The following is an 18,249-nucleotide window of genomic DNA, read 5'->3' as shown; positions in this document are numbered from 1 at the left end:
GGTAAGGACAGAGAAAAGACTGGATGTAGGGGTCAGAGAGAAGTCAGAGGACCTTCTAGCAACAGAGGGAACCAGAACTGACAGGGTACAGAGGTAAGTAGAAAGGATGGGGATGCAGGCAGTAGGTCCTGACGACTTGTTTGAGAAAACCTGGCAGTAAGCAAGAGAGAAAAAAAAAAATGAGCAAGGGGGCACCTGGGTGGCTCAGTGGGTTAAGCCGCTGCCCTCGGCTCAGGTCATGATCTCAGGGTCCTGGGATCGAGTCCCACATCGGGCTCTCTGCTCAGCAGGGAGCCTGCTTCCCTCTCTGTCTCTCTCTCTCTCTCTCTGCCTGCCTCTTCATCTACTTGTGATCTCTCTCTGTAAAATAAATAAATAAAATCTTAAAAAAAAAAAAAATGAGCAAGAAGAGGCAACAGCATCTGGCAAACATGTGGTCAAGGCAGAGACCTGTGTTTACAGCAGAAGGTAGAAGCTGGGGAGGGCAGGAAATGAGGATGTGTGAGACTAATAACAGGCCCCCGTGACTCCTGAGTGATGTCAGACTCCTGAGGTCAGGGCATCTCCTCCTCAGAGAGAAGACGGTTAACTTAGAGGATACGGGGGTTCGGGCTGGGGCGGGGAAGAGTACCTATTATGGGCCAGGCAGTGACATGTGAGGTCACCTGCCCAAGGTCACTAGAGAACCAGTGACCCTTGACACACGGAATCTGCCTGACCCCAAAGCCCACCCCTTTCCACACGCTGGCCTGCATTCCCATGAAGACTGGGGCTGTTCAACAATCACCCACATTTCCACCTTGTTCTTTATAAACTAAACAAGAAAAGATATTGACCCATGTCGCTTTCACACTAAATTTTCAGATTTCCAGAAGCATTTATGAGATTTCAGAGTTTAAAAAAATATATTATCCAAAGAGGTCAAGGCTACCAAGCTCATCTATTCTCCAAGGCTGCCTCACTCCACTCCACTTAATTAGGCATCAAGCAATAATTGTGCTTCTCTGAGCATTCTGCACCTGGCTAAGCATCTTGGGACTACAGAAAAGCCAAAGTCATGTCCCCTCTCCTCAAGGAGCTTGTCTTTCAGCTGAGCAAATCTTTACTCCTCTAGGCTTCAGATTCTTGGTAGATAAAACAGGCCAATGCCTCCTCTGTGCCTATAGGATTTGATTACAGGAAAAATCAAGGTCACTTAGAACTTCATTTGAAAGAGAGGGAGAACATGTGGTGAGCAGGGAGGAAGAGGGATAAGTTCAAGGTTGACCCAAAGATCATGGGTCTCGTCATTTTCTTTCAATCCCGACTCTGCACCAACAGGGAACATGAACACCCCCCTCTTTCATAAAATTACTCAATTGGACAGTTCAGATGTCCTACAGCTGTAGGCCCCAAACCCTACTAAATGCCCCACCACGGCCTAGGGCCATTTGCCCTAAGACAGCAGACAAGTCAGAGCTATGCCAGTCTGAGGCAGGCCGCTCAAGGTGCCAACAGGCACACATGGGCTTATCTATACTTGAATGACCACAAGCAACGGAAAGAAACAGCTTCTTTGAAAACTGACATTCAGCTTTCCACCTGCTGATCTGAGGTTGTGTGGACCTCGAACGAAACTAGTCATTCTTGTCTTGCATGATAAGCGTGATTGCAGGCTTAGTTAGTTACCTCTGGCCCCAATATTTGACCTTGATACAGATAGGTCAGATAGTAGAGTGAATTCTACATTTCCTTGTTAGTGGGTTGGGACACCGCAGCACACCCTCTCTGCTAGCCTTTGTGTGCATTTCAGAGGTCAGTTCTGTCTAATCTTCCTTCACTGGGTGTTATTGGCACAGCTATATAATACTCTTAGAGCTTTGCAAGTGGCACCGGACTTGGTTTGATCTTTTGTTTCCAAGGCTAATTACTGTGGATTTTAAAACATTTTCCATCGGCTAGCCCATCTCTGTGAGGGAAACAGCTACTGGTCCAACAAACACACTAAACAAAGGACTGCCAACTTGGACTATTTTTCTAATGATCAGGACAATGGCACCGGCTGACCCGACAAGAGCTCCTCAACCCCGGCTTGACTAATCTGAGCAGTGTAAATTCCTTTCCAGCCCTTGGTTTTAAACTGGTCAAGTGACCCAATCCTTGCTGATGAAGCTCAAAGAGAAATCAGTTGGTGGGCTTCTGCAAAAGGTTTCTTCCTTCCTAAAAAGGGTTACAGGAAGAATCAAGCTCTCTTTTTCCTCTGGAGGTCATTTTGAATCCAACACCAGAAACTCATATAGGAAAGAGCTGTTTTCTGATGGCATCCAACCCAAAAATGAAATCTGCACATAGATGGACGGATGGCATTTAGAGGAGTTGCTGAGGGGCACCTCGGTGGCTCAGTCAGTTAAGCATCTGTAATTGGCTCAGGTCATGTGCCCAGGGTCCTGGGATCGAGCCCCGCATCGGGCTCCCTGCTCCACGGAGAGTCTGCTTCTCCCTCTCCCGCTCCCCCTGCTTGTGCTCTCTCATTCTCTGTCAAATAAGTAACTAAAAATCTTTAAAAACAAAACAAAACAAAAACAAACAGAGGAGTTGCCAAATCAGCCAAGCAAGGCGTTATACCCCTAGGCCTCTTATGACATGACATAATTTACTTATTGTACAAGCAGTCTGAATCCATTTCACTTACTTATAGCTGCATACATTATAATTTAATTCAATAATTAATCTAGAGGCAATGCCTCGTTTCCTGCAAGAGCAACTTCACATCAAACCACCCTGCTTCCACAGAACGTTTACCTGGGGGTCTTTCAAGAAAGAGGGCAAGTACAAAGCTCAGTCCTGCCCTCTCACCTTTCAGAGCTGTGCCTGAGTCTACCTGCCCCCAACCTGTGTTATCACCATGAGAACAAGTTTAGAGACAAAAATATAATGGGTCAAAGAAATTTCATCAAGCCACTGAAAATCCTTTAGATCATAGATAAATTAGCAACATAGGTAACTGGCTGCCTTATGAATAAGGGCCCCATATCTAGAATAGAAGAACAGTGAGCACTCCCTCCACTCCCCGAATATTCCTTCCCTACAACCTAGGGATTGCCTTAAATTCTCCATTTAGAGATCCACCCTTTTGAGCTGATATAATTACTATTAAATCTAAATGCCCATTTAGGGGGTCATACGTTGAGCCTCACTAATAATTAAATATTCAGTGTAAGCGCATCAGATTTTTCATGAGAGCAAAATTTAAGAGGGGGAGTTAGAAAGAGAATACCATTACAGCCAGTACTTGGGGTCCAAGACGGGAGGAAAACATGAAAACAAAGTTCAAGAAAGGTGAAGTGAGGGCTTTGGAGACAAAGTCTATCTGCTTTGCAATTCTTCCATGAGAACCCATCACTCATCCTTCCGTTTGTGGAGATCAGGTGACATGTAATGATCTTCTCAAGCCAGGAGGACCCAGGTTCCCCCTCAGAACCTGGCCAGGGCCAACAACAGGAATTGTCCCCAAGGTGAACATCAACCAAAAAGCCTCAGTATCCCTCTGGAGCCATATGAGTCGCTGGGCCAGCCAGGAGGAAGAGGAGACCAGCAGCCTGTGAGATTAGCCAGCTCCATCCCAGCACTCAGTGACAGAGGTGGAAGTCAGATGACCTTTACATCCAGACACCAGGCGGGTCCAACATCCCCTTAACTCTCCACCTCCCACTGTCTGGAACCGGTCATTTCACTTTGAACACCAACTAGATATAAAATTATAGTGCGGGGACACCAAATAACCTTACACGGTCCTGGATTTATATGAATAGCACTGAAGACAAGCAGAAACGTCTGTCATTATCTTTGCAAAGACTTCAGAGTTCCTATTGCAGAGGTTTTTTACAAAGATTAAAACCATTGCAAAAATTGAAAAAAAAAAATCCCTATTTTCCAGATTGTTAAACCGAGATATAAGAAAGTTGCCACGGTCATAAAGTTTACCAGAACCAAATTCACGGTTAACCCTCCATCCATCCTTAGAGACCCTTTCCACCCAGAGCTGCTGCTTCCTCCTCTCTTCCCCCAAGGCCTCCACCGACTTGGGAAATGTTGAGTTTTAATGGAGCATCAGATCCCTTCTTCCCCTAGAGAGACTCAGGCTAAGATTACCTCCAGTCCAGTGTTACATGGCACCTTTAAGTTTTAATTTTACATTTTTTTAATACATTCAGGAGTCCAAGTCAGAACAGCATACAAGGAATAGCTTGTAAATAACTCCCTCACCCCTGCTCCCTCTCTTGACCTCCAATCCCCAGGTTCCCTTGCCAGAAACAATTATCCATTTCTCGAGCATCCTTCTGAATACGAACGGTGTATATACAAGTAGATAAAATGCATAGCCTGTTTTGCTCTTTAAATTACAGAACCCCACAACAAATTCCCAGAAATGTAATTTGCGCAGAATCTTAGAGGAACACGACATACATGTTAGAAACGCCCAACATCCAGGTAGGCTTGGGGGAAGGAACCAGGTTTCTCACAAGTATTTCAAACCAGAAAAGAGACACCACACACTCCTCATCTTTAGATCTGCCATCTTTTCTAAACCCACGTTTAGCCCGCACATGCTCCAGAAACAACAGTGTTCGTAAAAGTACTACTCGCTGATTTAAAATAATATATTGTCATCTGTATAGAAACTATTTTTTAAGCTCCAAAAGGAAGCCCAAAGCTCTCATAACCCAGGATCTAATGAGCAAATGCATATTCATTCTATCCACACACTTCATTATTTTGTAGACTTCTATCCTATCCCCCCCTCCCCGCACCACCCAAACCTTTGTCCTTCTGAACCAAGAAGACTTCTTCACAACTAACCAAATGAGAAAAACACTGCTCCTGAGGTTCACAGAAGTTGCCAGAGATGGTATGTCCCAGGTTCAGGCAACTTGAACCTTCTCTGTTTTTAAAATCAAGCAGGTGACAGGTTTTGCTAAAACAGAGCATGAGCGACCATGCATGCGGTAACTAAATCCCTATTTAGACCTGGAGGTCAGACTATTCCACATTTTGGACTAATAGCAATAATAACCAGCTCTGCAACTGGATACTCAACAGAGTTCAAGAAACAGATGGGAAAGTTATCTATGTTCACATCTCTGGCAAACTCCCCTTAGTTTAGAGGGAATATAATCCAGTTGTCTGTATGACTAAATCCAATACCTCTTTCAACACTAATTCATATACACAGTGTGTTGGCAATGACTTGTAGCAATGATGAGTGGCATTTTACAAGAGTGAGTTGCCCAGAGGAGAGACACATCCCTAAGTGGCAGACATAAAAGTCGTTAAAAAAAAAAAAAAAAAAAAGTAGAAGAAAAATAATCACACATCACTGCTTCATCACAACAACATTGAAAAACTGAGCTCTTAATACCAAAAGGAATGTAACGGTGCCGAAAGATCTTAACTAGAGCCAGTACAAACGGTTCTGTCTGGACTTAAAGGTCATAGTCACAGGTAGCAGCATCTCAAATCCTAGTCCGTGATCACACAAGTGCAAGTCACAGGCTGAAAGGAAACCTGTATGGCTGCGCGCGCCTAATTCATGCCACCAGCTGAAAGACAGGCCCAAAGCTATGGCATGACAGCTGCTGGATGAGACATTTTCACAGTATGTTTAAGTACAAAAGAGAAGAGCCGCCCCCCACCCCCAACACAAATCCCGTGTCAGCAGAAACACCTGGAGCACCCAATCACCAGAAGACATTTGAGGACCAAGGTGCTCTAAGCTCTGTGCTGACAACAGGAAGCACATCTGGGCCCTCAATGCAAATGCAGCCCACGTGGTCTCCTCAGGGAAAGCCTCAGTGAGCAAAGCCCAGATCCCAGTACACATCTGGCTTTTGCCCCATCTGGCTTTTACCACTCCCTCTCCACCCCGCACAAGCCATTCTCAGTCATCACAAGTGCCTTGGTGGGAATCACAGGGAGGCCCTCATCCCTTTTCCCAAAATAACGTCAACCAGAGGCAAAGGCCAAGGAGGGAGGTGGAGCCTACAGGCCATTTTGCCAAAGTTTCAAATATCCTGGCACTGACCCCCTTAGAAAAATCATGAAGGGGAAACAGCCAAGCTTCTCGTTTTCTCATTAGTGATCTCTCTCTCGGTCTCTCACTCTCTCTCTCCTCATTACAAACTTCTGCATTTCTAAGAAACAAAAACCAAACAGATCTCACATAAAATCATATTAACATTGCCGGCTGTTGGAAACAATTTCATTTCGCAAATGTAATACCAATGATTTGAAATTGAAACTTCTAAAACAAATGGGCAGAATTCCTGTGACACTTCAATCCCCAAAGGGGTCCCTGAGGCATAAGACTGAACAAAGAACTGGTGAGCCGTCCCACCTTCTCCAAAGCTTTTCTGCAATATGCAGCTGCCTCAGATTTTCCATACTCTGCTGATCTTTCCCCTGAAGAGAGAGGAAGCAGACTGCTTGGCTGTACAGTTAAAGAGCCCAAATAAAGCAGTCTCTCTCCTTGTATCAAACGGGCTTTCCCAAACGCACACACACGTGTACTTCCTGAAATATAAACAAAAAGTAAAGAGAGAGAAAGAGTCTGACAGCGAAAGAAAGAAAATGCCACTTGGTTTAGCTTTTTAAAAAACCTTCCCACCAAGTCAGTAGCAAGCTCGACAGTGGCGCATTATCCTCCACCACGACCCCCTTCGGCTTTACAGTACTGACAGCAAGAGCAAATGACACTGGGATGTGAAAAAGACTCGGGAAAAGACTATCAATTGCCAAAGGAATACGAACTGTCACTGCTGTTACCGAAACTTGCAAAGGGCCGGGGGCCCGCAGTTATCTCTTCGGATCGAAAAACCACACCTCTCCCTAGATCTCCTCTGGGCAAGCCTGCCTCGTCCCGAAGACTTCCCACGTCCCTGTCCCCAGCAGTTCCCTTATTGACAGTGCTTCCCCCTCGCCAGCTGCCCGGTGCCCGCCCCGCGAGTCCTCACCGTAGGGTACATTAGAGCCTCGGTTTCCCCGGGCTCTGACAGCTCGCTCAGCTTGCGGTCCCACTGCAGGACGCTCTGCTCCCCGCTCTCCAGCACCTCCATGCTGGTCCGAGGGACGCTGGGCCGAGGATGCTGAGGGCAGCAGGGGAGCGGGCAGAGCCGCCTCGGAGGGTAAGGTCCGGCTCCGCGGGGCGTGTGTGCGTGGGTGCGCGTGTGCGTGAAGCTTATGCACTTAGGAAAAACCGTTCTCTGCTCTGCCCGAGGGAGGAGTGCTCAGGGCTCCCGTCCGGGGTCCTCGGAAGTCTGAGAAGTGCCGGGGGAGACAGGCTGTCCAGGGATCCGGCTGAAGGCTGCAGGGGTTAAAGCAGGGCGCGCATCCAAAAAGAAGGCAGGAGAGCAGCTCTCATCCCCCAAAAATCCCTTCGCAATATGCCCACTCTCCGCTACTGCTCCAGACACGAACTTTGAGGCTCCCCAGGGCTTCTCAGTTCGGCTCCAGGACCCAGCTATGACTCCACCTCCTTCTAGGGAAGCGACCAATCGGATACGCACCTCGCCCGCCCTATCCAATCAGAAGTCCGGCTTTCCTCCCCGTCCCGCTCCGAAAGGCTGGGCGGAGGGAAGTCTCTGCCCAGGCTTTGGAATGTGGGCGGGGAGAGCCTTTGACGTCACCGGGGAACTCCTTCTGCCTGAGCGCAACCAGCCACCGCTCTCTGAGGCAGCGGACCAATAGAGTGCTTGAGTCTGGGAGTGATGGACTGAGAGCTTGGCCAGTGATAAAGGGGCGCCTGGGAGGAACAGCCAACCAAATAGCGACAAGAATACATTTCATAAAGGAGGGCGGGTGAACTCCGTGCCCTGGATTAGAACCCATAAAAGTTCTCGCGCGCTTGTGGAGGGGAAGAGAGCCGCTGTGCGGGCAGATTTATATACTGTCTTAAATATTATATATGCTTATATAGGGTCTTAAATATTTTCTTAATGTATATTAGCTCCTTTGAGTTTTGACATTTTTAAAAAATTAGTTACGCATTCACAAATATAAATACTCCGCATTGTGCGTGAATTTGTATTAGCACATTTCTAGCAAATAGTCATTGTCTGTTCCTCACGTTTTTCTCCCTAGTTCTCTTATGCTCTTCTCCTGACACGTTTTTTTATGGGCTTCATTTTGTCTTCTTTCAGTTCGCTCTACAGACGTTATTGATAAAAGTCAATGGCTTGCTTCATCAGGTCCTCAAGAGCTGTGAGTTATGACTTGAATTCGGGGACACCAGGTGGCTCAGTAAGTTCAGCGTCTGCCTTTGGCTTCGGTGCCAGGGTCCTGGGATCCAGTCCTGCACCCTGGGATAGTGCCCTGCATTGGGCTCCTTGGTCAGTGGGGTGTGTGCTTCTCCGACTGCCCCTTCTCCGCCTTCTCTCTCTTAAATAAATAAATAAATAAATAAGACCTTGAATTCACAGAACTTAGATCTCCGTGGAGGAGTCAGGCAATAAACAAAGGAAAAAGGGCATAATGTAAAAAAAATTTTTTTAAAGATTTTATTTATTAATTTGAGAGAGAGAGAGAGAAAGAGCACACATGGGGGAAGAGCAGAGGGAGAAGGACAACCAGACCCATGCTGAGCCCAGAGCCTCACTAGGGGCTCCATCCCATGATCCCAAGACCATGACCTGAGCTGAAATCAAAAGTCAGTGAATGGTGGCATGATGTACTTTCAGAAAGGGGTAACTGGTAAAAAGAAAATAAAAGCAAAGTAAGGGTATGCGGCAGTTCTGTGCTATTGTAGATAGCACTCAGGGAAGCTCCTTCTTGGAAAATGACATTTGAGCAGGGACCTGGATGAAATCAGATTTGGGGAGGAGCTGGTGTTTTGCTGACAGACAGGGAGGCTCATAGGGCTGCAGCAAGACTCGCCAGGTGTAGTGAGTGAGGGGAGAGGAGGCCTGAGAGATGGGCAGGGACCTGATCACCAGCCTGCCTAGATTAGGGAAGAGAGAGCCTATTCTAACACTCTTCCCCCGGCACTGTGATTTTTCTTTCTTTCTGGACTCCTCCCTTAAGGGAATCAAAGTTGTTGAAAATATAATTTGCTCATTTTATTTTTAACATTTTTTATTAGTTTGCTCATTTTAAATATAAAGGAGTCTGCCAGTTGTCTCAAGTTTCTTACAATGGCACATTCAGATATTAAGTATTACTTCCTCTCCTTTGCAAGTATTTCCCGGTGTGTGGGGTCAGTCAAAGGTCTTGGAAGTCTGTGGTCTTTAAACAGTGGATTATCATGTGAACTATTCCATTTGTCTGGTCCTATCTCCTGGGACTTTTGAGAATACTTTAAAACTTGAGTAGAAATTCCAGTTTATGGGCATGTACCATCTTTGTGTAATAGGTTTCTCACTCTTGGTCCTTGGTTTTCATTTTTTAATCTGCTGCCCCCTTCACCACATCCTTTTAGCATAACTCTCGACATAAGTTAGAAACATGTACATTCTCCTTAATGTTGGAATACAAACCTTTATCAAGCATTTCTGCTTTTGATAAAATCAGCCCCTAGTTATGACCCATGTGGTAGGCAGCTTCAAAGATAGCTCCAGATATTCTGCTTCTTGGTGTTTATACCCTCGTGTAACTCTGTGACCTTCAGTGTGGGCTCGACTTCCTTCAAACACAAAAGTAATGAGCTTTCAAGAAAGATTCTGGCTCCTCACTTGCTTGATCTCTCTTCCTCGCTTGCTTGCTTGCTCCAAGGAAAACCAGCCGCCATGCTGTGAGCTGCCCACATAGCAAGGAACTGAGAAAAATGTCCAGCCAATAGCCAGCAAAGAACTGAATCCCTCAGTCCAACAACACTTGAGCAGCTGCATCCTGCTAATAACCATGTGAGTGACCCTGGGAACAGATTCCTCCCCCCAACCCCAAGTTGAACCTGAAGATAACTGTAACATTATCAGAGACCCTGAACCAGGGGACTCAGCTAAGCTGCACCCAGATTCCCAGACGACATATACTAAAGGTAATACATGTATGTTGTTTTAAGCCACTAATTTTTTTCTTCCTAAGTAATATAATAGTTGGTACTCTAAATGTTTGATGAAATATACCTGTATTCCAAAAATACTGTCACAATCCCTAATGGTGAGTTTTTTCATCCTCCTCTGAGGATGTTCATGTTTCCTTCTTCCATTCAGTGTACACAAGACTTCACGCCAGCTCATTTCTCGTTCTACACTTGAGTCTAGCATCTGTCCCTTTCCATCTCATTCTTAGGATTGAGCAAGTGTGATGACTACCCCCCACCCGCCCCAGCTCTCTGCCACTCTTAAAAAGCAGCAGCACTTACTTCCCTGTCTTTTTTTCTTTTCCTTTTCTTTTCTTCTTTGAGATATAATTGACATATAACATTAGTTTCAGATGTACAACATAATGACTCGATATTTGTATATATTGCAAAAAGATGACCATAAAGTCTGGCTGTAGTCAACATGATGTATGCTACATTCCCAGGACTTAATTATTTTATAACTAAGGTTGATACCTTTTGACCGATTTCACCCATTCTGCCTACCCTCTCCTGCCTGTGGTAGCCACCAATCTGAACACTTTGTATCTATACATTCAGTTTTTTGTTTTTATTTTTATATCCCACATATAAATGAGATCAGATGGTATTTGTCTTTCTGTCTGACTTATTTCACTTAACATAACACCCTCAAAGTCCATCTATGTTGTCACAAATGGCAAGATTTCCTCTTTTGTGGATAAATAATATTCCATTGTGTATGTATACCACATTTTCTTTATTCATTCATCCACTGATGGACACTTAGGTTACTTCCATGTCTTGGCTATTATAAATAATGCTGCAATGAACATGGGGCTGCAGATATCTTTTCTAGTTAGTGGTTTTCTTTCCTTCAGATGAATACCCAGAAGTGGAATTGCTGGGCCATATGACAGCTCTATTTTTAGTTTTTTGAGGAACGTCCAAACTGTTTTCCATAGTGCCTGCACCAATTTACATTCCCACCAACGGTACACAAGGATTCCCTTTTCTGCACATCCTCACCAACATTTGCTGTCTATTGTCTTTTTGATAATAGCCACTCTAACGGGTTTAAGATGGTATCTCATTGTGGTTCGCATTTGCCTTTCCCTGATAGTGATGTTGAACATCCTTTTATGTATGTATGTATATTTTAGACAGAGAATGCATAAGTGCAGGGATCAGAGGGAGAGGGAGAGAATCTTAAGCATGCTCCGCTTAGCACAGAGCCTGATGCACGGCTCCATCTCATGACCCTGAGATCATGACCTGAGCCGAAATTAAGAATTGGAGGCTTAACCGACTAAACCACCCAGGCACCCCTGTTCTTGATATATTTTGGATATTAACCCCATATCAGGTATGTGATTTGCAAATATCTAATGCCATTTGGTAGGTTGTTTTTTTGGTTCGATGTAGCCCCATTTGTTTACTGTTGCTTTCATTGCCTTTGGTTTTGGTGTCAAATCCAAAAAATCATTGCCAATAACAATGTCAAGGAGCTTTCAACCTATGTTTTCTTCTATGATTTTTTGGGTTTCATGTCTTACATTCAAGGTTTTATTCCCTTTTGAGTTAATTTTTGTGTATGGTTTAAGATAGTGGTTTTGTTTGATTCTTTTCCATGTGGCTGTCCAGTTTTCACATCACCATTTTATAAAGAGACTGTCCTTTCCCCATTGTATATTCTTAGCTTTTTTTTAAATAAATTAATTGACCTTATATGATTGGTTTCTTTCTGGGTCTCTATTCTGTTCCACTGATCTGTCTGTTTTTATGCCAATACTATGCCTTTATAATACAGTTTAAAATCAAGAAGCATGATGTTGGGACACCTGGGTGGCTCAGTGGGTTAAAGCCTCTGCCTTCAGCTCTGGTCATGATCTCAGGGTCCTGGGATTGAGCCCCACATTGGGCTCTCTGGTCAGCAGGGAGCCTGCTTCCTCCTCTCTCTCTCTGCCTGCTCCTCTGCCTACTTGTGATCTCTGTCAAATAAATAAATAAAATCTTTAAAAAAAACAAAAAAAGAAGCATGATGCCTCCAGCTTTGTTTTACTTTCTCAAAATTGCTTTCCCTGTTTCGGGATTGTTTGTCCTATGTCTGTGAAAAATGTCATTTGAATTTTGATAGGGATTACATTGAATCTGTAGACCACTTTGAGTAATGTGGACATTTTAACAATATTAATTCTTCCAATTCATGAAGCAAGAAATACCTTTACATTTATTTGAATTTTCTTTAATTTCTTCCATCAGTGTCTCAGTTTTCATTTACAGGCCTTTCACCTCCTTGGTTAAATTTATTCCTAGGTATTACGTTCTGTTGGATGCAATTGTAAATGGAATTGTTTTCTTAATTTCTCGTTCTGATAGTTCATTATTAGGGTATAAAAATCCAACAGATTTTGTGTGTGGGTTTTTGTATCCTGCAACTATATTGAGTATGTTTATTAGTTCTAACAGTTCTTTGGTGGAGTATTTAGGATTTTCCAAATAAAATATTGTGTCATCTACAAATGGAGATGGTTTTACTTCTTCCTTTCTTATCTTGATGCCTTTTATTTCTTTTTATTGCCTAATTGCTTGGGCTTAAACTTCCAGTACTATTTTGAATAAAAATGGTGAGAATGGTCATCCTTGTCTTGTTACTGATCTTTTCCCACTGAGTATGATGTTGGCTGTGGGCTTGTCATTTATGGGCTTTATTATGTTGAGAGATATTCCCTTTATAGCTACTTTGTGGAGAGTTTTTCTTATAAGTGGATGTTGAATTTTGTCAAATGCTTTTTCTGCACTTATTGAGATGATCATATGAGTCTTATCTTAAATTTTGTTAACGTGCTATATCACATTGATCTATGAATGTTGAGCCTTCCTTGTATCCTTGGAATAAATCCCACCTGATTATGACGTATCATCCTTTTAATGTACTGTTGGATTTGGTTTGCTAATATTTTGTTGAAAACTTTTGCACCTTTATTAGGGATATTGGTCTGCCACTTTTTTTTTTTTTAAGATTTTGTTAATTTATTTGACAGAGAGAGATCACAAGTAGGCAGAGAAGCAGGCAGAGAGAGAGAGAGGAGGAAGCAGGCTCCCTGCCAAGCAGAGAGCCCGATGCGGGACTCGATCCCAAGACCCCGAGATCATGACCTGAGCCAAAGGCAGAGGCTTAACCCACTGAGCCACCCAGGTGCCCTTTGTGTGTGTGTGTGTGTATGTGTGTGGTGTCCTTGTCCGGTTTTGGAATCAGGGTAATGCTGACTTCATAAAATGAGTTGGGAAGTGTTCCCTCCCCTTCCATTTTTTGGCAAAGATTGACAAGGCTTGGTATTAATTTTTCTTCAAATGCTTGGTAGAATTCAGCAATGAAGCCATTTGGTCCTGGACTTTTGCTTGTTTGGCGGTTTTTGATAACCAATTAAATTTCTTTACTGATAATTTGTCTGTTCAGATTTTTTTCTTTCTTCATGATTCAGTCTTGGTAGGTGGTATGTTTCCAAGAATTTATCCATTTCTTCTAGGTTGTCCAATTTGTTGGCATATAATTGTTCATAGCAGTCTCTTATGATTCTTTGTATTCTTGTGGTATTGGTTGTAACATTTCCTCTTTAATTTCTGATTGTATTTATTTGAGTCTTCTCTATTTTTCTTCGGGAGTCTAGATAAAGGCTTGTCATTTTTTTTTTAATCTTAAAAAGACTCTTAGTTTTATTTTTCCCCATCATCTTTTAAGTCATGTCATTTATGTCATTTACTTCCACTGTGATCTTTGTTACTTCCTTTCTTATCCTAACCTGAATTTCATTTGTTCTTTTTCTAATTCCTTGAGGTAAAAAGTTAGATTGTTTTGTTGAGATTTTCCTTGTTTTTTAATGTAACCATTTACTGCTCTACTGCCCATTTTGATGTAGGTCTTTTTCTTATTGGCCCAATGTATAGGAGTCGCTCGGCTGGTTTGGGGATTTCTTTCAGAAGAAATTGTTCTGTGTTTAGCTTCAGTAGGCCATGGCAGAGTGTAAGTTCAGGATTCTCCTACACTGCCATCTTGAATCAGAGCCTCCTATCTGTTCTTGGTAAATAAATGGCATCTGAATGATTGGAGGTCATGTTTTCCCAAAACCAAAATAAAGTACAAAGCCAACAAGATTTTTTCCTGATTTTTTGTGATATTATTTCCTCTATTTCCATGTCCCAATCTATTTACAGTTTTGCTCTAATGTTATCTATGCCTTCATCCTAAACATTAAGATAAATGGTGTCCAGAATTGGGCACTTGACAGATTTCCACATCACAAAAATAAAACCCTCCTTACAGGATGGCATGGCCCAGCGCATCCACATGCTTTCAATCTGAGTATTCAATAAATATTAGCCTCTTGATTTTCTCTCTTTTTATGTCCTATAATTTCTTCAGTTGATCCACAAGAATTTGTTAAGTACATTTTGAATTCCAGACATTATATGTATATATTTTCCAGGTATAAAATTTCCTCAAAAAAAGAAATGGAATCTCACCATTTACCCTTTTCCTAGACCAATGGCTAGGAGAAGAAAAGGCCATGTTTGGTCAAGTATGAAGAGGTAACTTAATGGCAGATGCATCCAGTCTGGTGTTTTCAAGCTTTTCTGGAAATCAACTTTTACCTCAAGGCTTAGCCAGTAGATGAATATCTCAGCACCTAAGGAAATTTAAGTTGGTGATAGAAAGATATGGTTGTTTGGGTCTCTGTCCTAAACTGTCAACTTTCCTCCATTTCCCACAAATCAGAAAAAGAGTTCAGTGACAAGCCTGTTGCCTTTCTTGGTGAGAGGAAAAATCTCCCCAAGCCCACAAGAAAAAGCTATACAGAATAATAAGCAAAAATATCCCTAGAGCCATATCCTGATGGTGATACATGACACAAGAGTTGGTCCTCCCAAATGAAATTGTATGTCAGAAAATATGTGTGAGACTGGATAGCAGTTGGCTTAAAAAGGTCTTCCTCATCAATGGTGAAGAAGAGGAGCAGGCAAGAAAGCTTGCCATCACAAAAAGTTGCCAAACTCTGTTAGTCTCCTACGGTTGCCATAATAAAGTACCACAAACCAGGAGGCTTAAAGCAACAGAAATTGTCTCACTGTTCTAGAAACCAGAGGTCTTAAGTCAAGGTATTGGCAGAGCCATGCTCCTTATGAGACTCTAGATATAATCCTTCTTTGCCTCCTCTTGGCCTCAGGTGGTGGCTCTCCAACCTTGGTATTCCTTGGCTTGCAACTGTGTCATTATGACCCTTGCTGCCAATGTCACATGGTATCCTCCTCCGTGTGTCTGTATCTTCATGTGGCATTCTCCTCCCTATTGCTCTTCTTTTAAGAATACCAATCATATTGAATTAGGACCCACACCACTGTAGTATGACCTTATTTCAACTAATTGGATCTGCAGTGATTGTGTTTCCAAACAGGGTCTTTTTCTAAATTATTGGCAACTTCAACATATATTTTGGGGAACACATTTCAATTGATAATGCCTGTCTAGCCATCATCAACATTACCCCATGGGTTCCTAGTGTAAGCACATTCCTTTCTTGATCATTTTAATGCCTCTATACGTGTCTTTGATTCTTTGGTAAAACTATCATAGCCCGCCCCCCCCAAAAAAGCAGACTTCCTTACATTTAGAATTTAGCATCCCTATTGTTACTCTGCAAGATGTATGCTATGCCCTTATACTCCTCTTCTGTCTTCTTTTCATACATGTCCATTCAAGAGCTCACCCCAGTACTCTCTCAGCAAACACCGAGTCCTCCAAGTACAGTCCCTTTGCCTTTTGTATTGAACCAAGTGTGATTATATGATCAGATTTGGATTTTTGAGAACTTCTCATTCCTCAATTTCTAAGAAAGAGGACTATGAAAGCCCAGACAGCAGGCTAATAAAACCATATTGAAAATATAATAAAGGTGCCTGGGTGGCTCAGTCAGTTAAGTGTCTGCCTTGAGCTAAGATCGTGATCCCAGTGTCCTGGGATTGAGTCCTGCATGGGGATCCCTGCTCACTTGGGAGTCTACTTCTCCTTCCCCCTCTGCCCCTCGCTCCTCCCCTCTCCCCCTTGCTCTTGCTCTCTCTTTCTCTCTCTCTCTCCCTTACATAAATAAATAAAATATTTAAAAAAATAAAATCTAATATAAAATTTGTAACCTCTTCCAACCTTAGTAAGATCAGAGATAGCAGGAGCCACCATGAACAATAGCAGTTGCACAGGTGTGAGGTGCTATAGCCACATGTCCTTGGCCTTGCTCTACTGTTGCTGTCCCCAGAGATCTTGATCCTCACCCTTTCAGTGCCACAAGGCAGCTTCACAATCGTGTTCTGAATGCACACTCACACTGCTTTGCCACTGAGACAGCCTGCCAACAATACACTACAGCTCCTTTTAGAAAGTTAGAGAAAATTTTCTGAGTCAACTGGCTGTTTGAAAAAAAAATTTTATTCAATCCCTACCTTACAACTTATACGGAAATAAATTTCAGATGGACTAAGGACAAAAGTATAAAATAAAACAAACCTATCTAGAGGAAATAGTGATAAAAGACATAATTTTAGTGTGAGAAAGGACGACATAATATAAAAGGCAGAAAAAATATAGGAAAAGCTAGATTTACTTACACATAGATGTGTGTGTATACACACACACACACACACACACACACACACATATGTATGAATGTGTGTGTGTGTCCACACAGAATATGTAATTTGAGTAAATTAAATTAAAATATTATCCATGTTCTTGCTAACCTGAGTGTTTTTTGGTGAAGGTCTTTTTAATTTATTTTTCCTGGTACTCCCATCTCATCCCAAGTATATGGTGTTAACAGCCTGGTGTGTACCTTTCCACACTTTTCTTTTTGTCTGTATAGTTTATACAAATACACATACAGAGGAGCTTAATCACTGTTGTGTTATGCACACTTCCCTGCATTTTGCGTTTCTCACTTTACAATAGAGCTTGGAAATCTCCCAAGTCCTCTGATATAGATTTAGTGCATTCTTGTTAATGACTGACTGATAAAGCACCACTAAACAATAAACTAAGACTACTAAACATTTTAAGAGTTTATTTGAGCAAAAACCAATTGAGTCAGGCAACATTCAATCTAGCAAATACAACAGAACTCCAAGGAGCTGTACAAAATAAAAAACTTTCATAGGCAGAAGGAAGCAGGAACAAACAAGTTGTAAGAAGCCAAAAAGCAGGTTAGTTATGCAAGGTTACTATCCTTTGGGAGATGAGATGGCAGGGTCTATCAGAGAAATTATAGGTGCTGATCAGGTGGTTCTTGATCGATTCCATTTCTGGAAGCACTGAAACTTTAAGTTAAAACTTGGTTTGGTGATGTGGGGCTTAGTATAAGCAACTCCATTTTGTGCCTATTGTCCTGATTTTAACAAAATAAAGCATGTTTTATTTTCCAGTTGACAAACATTTACTCCATTTCCAAAGTTTACTTCTGGAAACATCAGTCAGATGACGTGGGATAATATGCTTTTATCTTTTGAATTTCCCTGTAAGTGACCTTCGCCCGGATATGGAAGATCAGGCTCAGGTTGTTGAATTTCACAGCCTTCAAGCCCCAGGTGCTTAAGGATTGGAGATGGGGTTCCAGGAGTGGAGCTTAGTAAGGGGTAGGGTGCTGAAGTGGCCTGAAGGGCCAAGGAAGGGACATGGGCTACAAGGATATTCTTTGCCATGACGCAATTTTGCCTCTAACCAATGTAGGCCCTCACTCTAGGAAACTGTTCACACTGAGTCACAAGAGAGACCATAGATTACTAAAAGGAGGATGGAAGACAACTTGAAACTAAAGATCTGAAGTAGAGACAACAGGAACTGAAGTTTCAGTGAGAAATATGGTCATTTCTACAACACTGCCACCATGTGGCTGTGGAACATTGCATCTAGCAAACCTCAAGTTTGGGTTGGAAGAGTAGTTACTAAATAGAATCAGTTCTCATGTTCTATCTTAATTTGTACCTCCCAGGTCAAGGAATAAACGTGTCCACCAACCCAAAGAGTGTCCTTATGCTATTTCCAGTCAGTATCTTCCCATCATCATTTCCCAACTTCCATTAGATCTGCTATTCTTGAGCATTCTATAAATGGAATCCTATAGTACATACCCTTTTCTGTGTGGCTCACAGTGTCTTTAAATTTCACCCATGTTGTT

General features: G+C 42.6%; 1 protein-coding gene across 2 annotated transcripts in view; it reads right to left on the bottom strand.

Moving 5' to 3' along the window:
• CREB3L2 (cAMP responsive element binding protein 3 like 2) overlaps nt 1-7,657 on the bottom strand; it is a 111,401-nt gene extending 103,744 nt beyond the window's left edge. The window contains exon 1 of one of the 2 annotated variants that reach the window (XM_082693197.1): nt 6,990-7,657. In XM_082693197.1, the coding sequence (XP_082549323.1) occupies nt 6,990-7,091 (102 nt within the window). In that variant the 5' untranslated portion in view covers nt 7,092-7,657. The remainder of the gene's footprint in view (nt 1-6,989) is intronic. The other variant, XM_082693196.1, reaches the window with a different exon arrangement.
• Nucleotides 7,658-18,249: the final 10,592 nt, after the last annotated feature.

Source organism: Mustela nivalis (assembly GCF_964662115.1).
Source record: "Mustela nivalis genome assembly, chromosome: 12".
Taxonomy (NCBI): domain Eukaryota; kingdom Metazoa; phylum Chordata; class Mammalia; order Carnivora; family Mustelidae; genus Mustela; species Mustela nivalis.
Note: the sequence above shows the minus strand (reverse complement) of the source record. Positions and strands in the feature narration are given on the sequence as shown.